This window comes from Rhinatrema bivittatum, chromosome 2 (genome assembly GCF_901001135.1).
Source record: "Rhinatrema bivittatum chromosome 2, aRhiBiv1.1, whole genome shotgun sequence".
Lineage (NCBI taxonomy): Eukaryota > Metazoa > Chordata > Amphibia > Gymnophiona > Rhinatrematidae > Rhinatrema > Rhinatrema bivittatum.
The window spans coordinates 373937028-373946229 of NC_042616.1; the positions used below are offsets into that span (position 1 = coordinate 373937028).

General features: G+C 41.6%; 1 protein-coding gene across 4 annotated transcripts in view; it reads left to right on the forward strand.

Moving 5' to 3' along the window:
* The window catches only part of LOC115084728 (serine-rich adhesin for platelets-like), an 859145-nt gene extending 854266 nt beyond the window's left edge, over positions 1–4879 (forward strand). For all 4 annotated transcript variants that reach the window (XM_029589967.1, XM_029589968.1, XM_029589969.1 and 1 more), the window contains one exon: positions 3692–4879. In XM_029589967.1, the coding sequence (XP_029445827.1) occupies positions 3692–3747 (56 nt within the window). In that variant the 3' untranslated portion in view covers positions 3748–4879. The remainder of the gene's footprint in view (positions 1–3691) is intronic.
* Positions 4880–9202: the final 4323 nt, after the last annotated feature.

The window sequence follows — 9202 nt, forward strand, 5'->3', positions numbered from 1 at the left end:
TGGTTCTATTTCCCTTCCACCCCCACCTTTAATGTAGAGAGCAGTGATGGAGCTGCATCCAAGTATCCTTTGACTCCAACAGGCTGGGGGTGGCGGTGGGTAAGCAGACCTTGTCCAATTGGCTGAATGATTGCATTGCCTTCTGCTACGCGCAGGCAGGCCTTCAGCTTGATGGCAGAGTAAAGCTCATTCTGTGCAGGCTATGGCAACGACTGTGGCCTATTTGCGTGCGGTCCCTGTCATTGAAATTTGCTGAGCCACAACCTGGAGTTCTGTTCACACGTTTGCGGCACATTACTGCCTGGACAGGGACAACCGTCAGGACAGTGCCTTCAGTCAGTCCATCTTGCGTAATCTGTTTTAGTCCTGAACCCAACTCTGCTCGTGCTTCTTGTTTACCTACAGCGCCACAATTGTGTTGTGCCTGTTGGCACCTTATTCGGCCCCTGTTGGTCTCTCTGATTGCGTGGGGATGTCAGGAGCTTTGTCCTCACCCAAATGTGAGAACTACCATCCTGCTTGTCCTAGGAGAAAGCACAGTTGCTTACCTGTAACAAGTATTCTCCTAGGCAGCAGGCTGTTAGTCCTCAGGAATCTCGCCCGCCTCCCCACGATGTTGAGTTCACCTTCGGTTTGTTTTATTTTTTTACTCGTATATTTGCTATGTTACAAGAATGAAGGGGTACCTCGCATGGACGCATGGATAGTAGCAAGCTGGGCATGCTCAATCTGCTGGTCAAAGCTTCTAGAAACTTTGACAAAAGTTTTCCCTGCCAGGCTCCATCGGATGATGTCACTCACATGTGAGACTAACATCCTGCTGTCCTAGGAGAACACCTTTTACAGGTAAGTAACTGCGCTTTCCTGCTGACAGTTTGACTTCAGAAGTTGATAGCCCAGCTCCATCTGTTGATGGCCACTCTGCACCCGACTATATGGTCTTACCTGCAGGTTCTTGGCTTGATGAGGGCAACCCTAGAAGTGATATAGTGGGCGAGGGCTTATATGCATCCTCTTCAGCACTCCCTGCCGACTTGGTGGAACCCGCAGTCTCAAGAATATTCGATTTGGCTTCTTCTGCCGATGGAGGTTTCCTCCCAACTGCAGGGGTGGCTTCAGGCAGAATATCTGAGGAAGGGAGTTTCCTTAATCCCTCCAAACTGGCTGGTACTGAAGATGGACGCAAGTCTCCTTGGTTGGGGAGCTCACTTTCAGGAGCTGACAACTCAAGGCCACTGGAATGCAGAGGAGTCTGTCTGGAACATCAATCGCCTGGTAGCCAGAGTAGTCTGGTTGGTGTGTTTACAGTTCAGCGACAGGCTGCAGGGTCAATGGGTCTGAAAAATGTCGGACAATGCTACGACGGTGGCTTATAATCAATCAGTAGGGAGGTACCAAGAACCTACAAGTGTCACAGGAAAAAGATCAACTTATGGAATGGGCAAAGGTGCATCTCCAGATGATCTCAACCTCGCACATCGCAGGCAAATGTAAGAGCAGACTTTCTCAGCGAGGAGAGTCTGGACCCAGGAGAGAGGCCGTTGTCAGATGAGGCGTTTCAACTGACTCGGGATTGCTGGGGTCTTCCATTCTTAGATCTGTGCCAACCTTGTGCAACGCGAAGGTTCTGTGCTTCTTCAGAGATCCGAAGCCCTTGGGGATATATGCCCTAGTGCAGGATTGGCCAGAAAATAAGTTGCCGATTGCCTTTCCTCCATGGCCCATGTTGGGCATTTGGATTTAAAAGATCGAGCACCACAGAAGGATGTTGCTTTTGGTCACTCCAGATTGGCCCAGGAGACCGTGGTATGCAGATCTGCAGTGGCTCCTGCTGGACTTGCCTCTTCGACTTCCAGCACTCAAGGATCTGTTGCGGCAGGGGCCTGTTCTTCACGAAGATCCAAATCAATTTTGCCTTATGGATATTCCACAGCAGTGATTTCCATCTTACTAAGAGCAAGAAAGTTCTCCACTTCCTTAGCCTATGTGTGGGTTTGGAGAGTGTTTGAAGCTTGGTATGAGAATCGAGGTACTCTTCCTTCCTTGGTAAAGATTCTGCTCATTTTGGAATTTTTGCAGGATGGCTTGCATAAAGGCTTGGCTCTCAATTCCTTGAAGGCACAGGTAGTGGAGCTGTCTTGTTTTAGGGGTTAGGTAAATGGTGGATCCTTGTCAGCTCATCTTGATGTGGCCCGTTTTCTCAGAGGCGTGAAACATCTTCCGCCTCTCTTGCGGTTTCTAGTACCCTTGTGGAGTCTTAATTTGGTATTGGACTTCTTGGCAGGCCCTACATTTAGACCACTGCATACTCTCACCACACGGTTATTGAACTTGAATACAGTATTCTGGTGGCAATTTATTCTGTGCTTAGGGTTTCTGAACTGCAGGCCCTGTCTTGCCGGGAACCATTTCTCTAGGTGACTCCAGGGGCAATACAGCTGCATACTGTTCCCTCCTTTTTACCAAAGGTAGTCACTGAGTTTCACTTAAATCAGTCCATGTCCCTGCTGTCCTTAGGCAGAGAGCAAGATGTAGAGGAGTATCATTTGTTGCAACCCTTGGATGTCAGGAGGCATATTGTCAGATATCTCAAGGTTACTGAACCCTTGAAGAAGTTGGACCATCTGTTTGTCTTTCATGGCGGTAGTAGACAGGAGTACCAGCCTCTCGGGCTACAATAGCTCGCTGGATTAAGGAGGTAGTCTCGGCTGCATACGTGGATGCTAGGAAGCCATTACCTAGTCAGGTTAGGGCTCATTCCACTAGGGCTCAGGCAGTGTCATTGGCAGAGGTTAAATTGTTGTCTCCCGTCAACATTTGCCAAGCTGCGACGTGGTCCTCCTTACACACTTTTTCCAGATATTATCATCTGGATGTGCAGGCCCTGGAGGACGCGGCTTTTGCACATGTGGTTTTGACTGGACCGCGGGTAGCCTCCCGCCCTATGAGTGAATAGCTTGGGTACATCCATCTGGTTATGGATTCATCTGACTGGATGCTAAGAAGTGAGAAATTACTACTTACCTGATAATTTCCTTTTCTTTAGCACAGTCAAATGAATCCAGCTTCCCTCCCTTGGCTGCAAATGATTGTTAAATAGTCCTCCTGTGTGGTTACAGGGATCACTGATAAGTGTTAGTCCAGTCCCTAGACCAGCGTTATTGCATTCTTGTTTGAGCTCAGTGTTGCCTGTTGGCTGGGTATTGAAATGGTTATCTTTTTTTAATCAATTTTTTGGCTAATCTCTCCACAGTTGCTTTTGAAGAGAAAACTGGCAAGCTAATGTCACTAGAGGGGGTTAAATACTGTGACATCAGTCTGCTCTGTCTCCATCTGCTGGTAGGGGAGCATAAACCCACTTGTTCTGTATTCATCTGACTGTCCTAAAAAAAAAAAAAAAGGAAATTATCAGGTAAGTAGTAATTTCTCATTTTAATCTACTGTAACTTCTAAGAGGAATCAGCTATAGATTAAAACTTCATTAATTGTTGCTGCCTTTAAATAACCTGAATTTATTACATGCCATTTTCAATGTGGAATTCACTCAAAGCAGGTATATATTTTATGATTTAATTTTTTTTATTTTAGCTTTCATTTATAGAGTAGTCATAGAAATTCAAATAGAGGAGTGATAAGTTAAGGGAACTGCTTTACAGTTAATTTTGGGATTTTTTTTTGTGTGTTTCTTTAGAAGTGAATATTTCAACCTTGGCAAATGTGCTTGCTGGAGCTGGAGCATTAGACTAAAGTGGGACTTCAGAAAACCCGAATGTGAATGGATGAAAAACAAAACACATTGAAAAGAAACTTTTAACTTCAAGAAAAGTTGAATTGTGATTTGTAATTGTTTTGTACACCTAATAGCTGCAAAACAGATACAGATAAACACAGTTTATGGCATTGAACTATTCTAGGTTTAGAATTTGTTTGATGTATGTGTTATGTTTTCAAAAGTACCCTGAATCTTCATTCTGTATTAAGTTGTGTATGAGAATTTTTTGTAAAAACAATCTGGGAATCTGCTAAATAATTACTGTATTTTTTTTTTATTTTACTTTCCAAAAATGTTTTGATGTAACCCAATTTCTTTCACTATGTATAAATCAAAAAGCTACAGTAGTAAATAAATGGTTTTTTTGTTCGTGTATGTTTGACAAATCTGAGACTGTCTCCCAAATTAGTTTTGTAGTCCGTGAAAGAGCAAAGTCAAAGCAACAGTACTAGCAAATTATTTTTTAGGTAATTCAGTTGATAGCTGCACAAAATGCAATCATTAAGATACTTATATTTAATTCAGTTTTTATTTCATTCCTATGGGAGTCATTAGTGGTTAAATTCTTTAAATATTCCTCTTACTCTGCCACTCCCACACTTATCAATCTATATATCAGGGATCTGATGGAAGCTAAGCATAATTATAATATAGAATGATGAAACTTGAATTCAAGGAATGTGTTTTATTTAAATGGAGAGCATGGCCAAATAAAAGGTGCAGACCTTTTTATCTATTTGTTTTTGGCATTTCTGTGCCATCTTAATCCAGAGCGTCATTGAACAAAATTGTGTAGAGGTACAATAAATTTCTGCTCTGAAAAGCTAACAATCTAAGTGGTGACAGAAGCTGGACTTCATCTTTCGAGTCTCCTGGTTTCCAGTACATTGCTCTTAACCAATAGACCATAATCCTTTTCTCTCCAAAATGTAAAGAAAGTAGGAAAAATAATCTTTGAACAAAGCAAAAGAAGTGGTAGAGCCAAGACGTAAGCAAGTTCTTATTTTGAAAATTAATAGTACTACTTTCAACTGACAGGTACTGTGTAAAATCTTAAAAAGAACATTCCTGTTTATGTAGTTCTGATAAAGTCCAATATAGCTCAGACTGCTGTTGTATTTTTCATTCTTTTGCCATTTTTTAGTCCAAGGTTTGTACCTCAAAAACAATATGGCTCATTAACATTGTATATAAAATGTAGAATCGCTCAGAAAGGACTCCTTAGTTTATAAATTGCCAAATCCCAACCACAAACCTTATAGGAGTTTGAAATCAATCATTGTTCTCCACCAATGATAGCACTAAAACTGTACGTGCATGTTTCAAAGCAGTATCTACTACTTCGAAACATGACAAGCGTTGGGATATCTTTTCACATCTAGCACTTGATAACTATGAGGTCTTCTAAACTATGTTGTTAATTGCATATTATAAAAATGTAAAAAAAAAAAAAGTTTTAGCATGATGTTTGGTGGAGCATGATTATTGATTTCAGACTCCTAAAAGGTTTGTGGATGTGGTTTAGCCATTTATCAAGTAAAGAGTCCTGACTGAATGATTACACATTTTCTATACATTGTTGATGAGCCATACTGTTTTTGAGTGATATTCTTGTTGTTCTTTTGGTTTGTTCATTCTTTTCAGTGGTATATACTATTGGATCTGTTTGTACATGCCATGATACCCAAGTTCTGATATGCATGGTTTTTTGATTCAGGCTGTTGGGATCCTGGCTGGTGTAGTTATGCCCCTGGAAACAAACTTGCCTAGTGCAATGAAGTAGTTGTAATTTCAGTAATGAGAAATTTTTAATACTTTATTTTAAAAAATGTTTTATATACTGGTGGTACAACTACCTACAGGATATTACCACTATATTTGTTTCTAGGCATACTGCCATAGCAGCAGAGGGCTGTGATCTGTATCTGAATATAATGTAAATGGTGAAATGTTGAACATACTGATACCAAATAATGTTAACATGCAAGTTTTAGAGTATAAAAAACACATAAAAAAACTAAAACACAACTGTTTCAGCTACTTGTTGAGTTTTTAGTGGTTGTAGATCCTTTTAAATTATTGATACCTTTCCTTTAAATCCAGGACATAAGTCAAAACTACCATTTGACTTCATGAGAAATGCTATTGTAAACTTGCATGTACCCATGAAAACTAGTATAAGTATCCTTTCAATTCAATTGAACATTTGCTCAGCTATGTTAAACATTGCATCTGTAATAAACAGTGCAAAGGAGTAACTCAGAATTGTGTTTGGCAGCTTTTTGTTACCTTTACTGGACCAAAATTAGAATTATCTGCACAAGCTTTTGAGGTCATCAGCTCAAAAGCTCATTTACATCATCCCAATGGTCCAATAGAAAGTGACACAAAGAACCTAATGTTCTATAGTTATACTCTAAACTACCACTTTTTTTTTCAGTGCTAATTTATTAAACTCAGCCCTCTTCGAAGCCTGCATGATGTTAACCTATAGTGCTAAATATAGGTGACAACAAAATTTAAACTGTCAGTCATGGCTCACTGTGACTGCCACATTACAAATAAGTCGTCGGGACAGTCTTACTAAGATTTTAATTCAGTTCTAGATTTGTTCTATCTGTATTTATAGTACATGTGAAATGAGATGCTTATTCAAAACATGAACAACATTTCTCCGAGGACAAGCAGAGTGGCAATCCTGACAAGTAGGTGACATCATCCAGTGGAGCCCCAGCCCAGAACTTTTATGTCAAAGTTTCTAGAATTTTGACTGTGCCTCATATGTGAAGCATGTCATGCCACACATTCACACAGGGGCCCCATCATTCCCTTCCATAGAGGTCATGAATCCTCACTCTCCTGCCTTCTGGGAGAACTTTCCTATTTTAAGTCGGTTAGGTATCATTCAACAAAGATTTTCTTTTTTGACCTTTTCTAATACCTTAGGTAATTTCAATTGTTTTCTATAAGCTTCTTTTCATTATCTCCCTATATGGTGCACTGTGCATCGATCACTCGCAGTTGAGCTGATCGATTTTCCTTTGTTAATTTTGTGTCCGGTCATGGATAAGCAGACTAGAGCCTTCTAATGATGGCCCTAGTGGATCCCCAAGGTAAATGTGTCCTGTGCCTGGGGACATTGTATGACATCACCCCGGTTTTAAAACACCTTCATTGGTTACCTGTCGCTGAAAGAATAACATACAAAACTCTCACTCTCATCCACAAAGCACTCCACAACCAAAACATGCACTGGTTCACTGAGCACCTTACCTTTCACATCTCAAACAGACCCATAAAGCAGCAACACAGAGCAACTCTTCCCATCCCTTCCCCTAAGCAGTATAATCTCAGTTCCACTAGAGCTCGGGCATTATCTTTGGCGGGACCTGTACTATGGAACAAGCTCCCTTCCTTACTTCGTCAGGAACACTGCCCCAAAAAATTTAAGCAGAACCTGAAAACTTCCCTGTTTACACAAGCTTACTCATAACTACCTTCCTCCCCTTTTGAATACTATGTTATTCTAACTTATATGACATTCTTTCTTATTTAATTATATTTATTTAATTATTTTTTAGTCCCACACATATTGTATATTGTTCAGTTCTATTTCTGCAGTACGCCCTAGTTGGCTCACCCCCTTGTATTTTATTTTCTCCCCAATTTTGTTCAACTTTACGTGTATCGTGCATTGTTCTCTGTAAAGCTCGTTAGCTGCATTTTTTGTTTACTGTGAACCGATGAGATATTCCCAACGTTCATCGGTATATAAAAGCTTCTAAATAAATAAATAAATCCTAGGGTGTCGTCATTAGAGCTTATGGTACCTAAGGCTGGCCCATCAGAATCTGCATCATAGGCATCAATCTCTGTGGACCCAGGAACTGCTCAGAATGCTGATACATTTTCAACTTGAGGGCATTGGACCCCCTTGACATTGAACATCGGGAAGAACCATGAAGACAGACTGCATCTGCCTCCTCCTACCTGAAGGGAGGCAAAGGGTTCTATCTCTTCAGTTCTGGTATCAAGGAGTTCCAATGTTGAGCATTAAGCGAAGGGAAGAAACATCGGCATTGGTCCCCATCAGAGCATGATGCCAGGAGCCAGAGGTATTCTGGCTATGACCATGAATTCCTAGAAGTGGTTCAGTGGAAAAGAGAGTTCATTTTTTATGCAGTCTAAGAACTACATCAGTGTCCAGGTGTCTGACATCTGATGTCTGCTCAGAAAGGTGTGGCCACCCCTCTTGCCTCCCAGTCAGCACTGGCATCTGTAGTCTTTGAGGAGGAAGTGGACAGAAAAATCATATAGACCTCGGACAAGGCGATGCGAAGCGTCTGTGCCCCGGCATTGGTGTCCAGCAACTGCTCAAGTCCTTGTAGCTGTCTGGCAGCTTATATCAGAATCAGTACCGATGCTGGTTCCAGAGGAGAATCTGCATCAATAACAGCTACCCTGAAGATGATCTGCAGCTTCTGAGGAGGAAGTTTCCTTGAGGTTCCAGAGCTCCTCAAGTTCCACACCTCAACAGACAAATAGCTCTCTGAGGCCTTGTTTGTGAGATGGTCTTTGCCACTGGCATACTACTCAGGTTCTGACTCAGTATTCTCCTGAGAGTGCAGCTACAGATCCAGAAATATCTTTGAAGAATCGACAGGTCTCTCCTACATACCCTCTCCTCTACCAGAAAGAAGGAAGTCCCATCCAGAGGACCTTTGCTTTGCTGGATTTCTGTAGAGAATAGTAGATGCCTTTCCATTTCCTTTGTTGAAGGAGGATGAGACCAGAAACAAGATGCTAGACATCATTCAGATCATGATGCCCCTTAAGAATATTGCAGCAGTTCCAGTATACAAGATCCTTCAGAAGGTGCAGATGAGAATGTGAGGAATCTCCTCTCTGAGGCTCCCATAAACAAGAATGTGGACATGATTTATCTTGTCCAGAAGACTCCTAGATTTGAAAAGAAGCAGCTACCACACCAATCCATGGTAGTTGAATCTACTCTCCAGAGAGCCCAGAGGACTAGAAGACATATTCCTTGGTGCCCCTAGGGAAGGATTCCAGAATCCTTGATACTCTTTGGAGAAAAGATTCCAGGGAGTTATGTTCAACACCCTTTTAGCCTCTTACCAGCTCTTAATGAGAACAGTACATGAGGAACCTGCTGAAACAGATGCAACAGGTAGCTGAGCAGTTTCCTCAGAAACAGCGAATGACCTCTACTCACTGGTGAAGAAGGGAATGGAGTATGGAAAACATAGTCAGTCAGCCTTTCATGTTTTCAAGACAGCATCTAGCGTTTCTGCTATGGGGCTTGACATTCACAGATTCACCTGGCTGTGGGCCTCCTACTTCAAGTCCAGAAAAGAATCACTAACATGCTGTTCACTGGAAAGAATCTCTTTCAAGACAGGGTGAAGG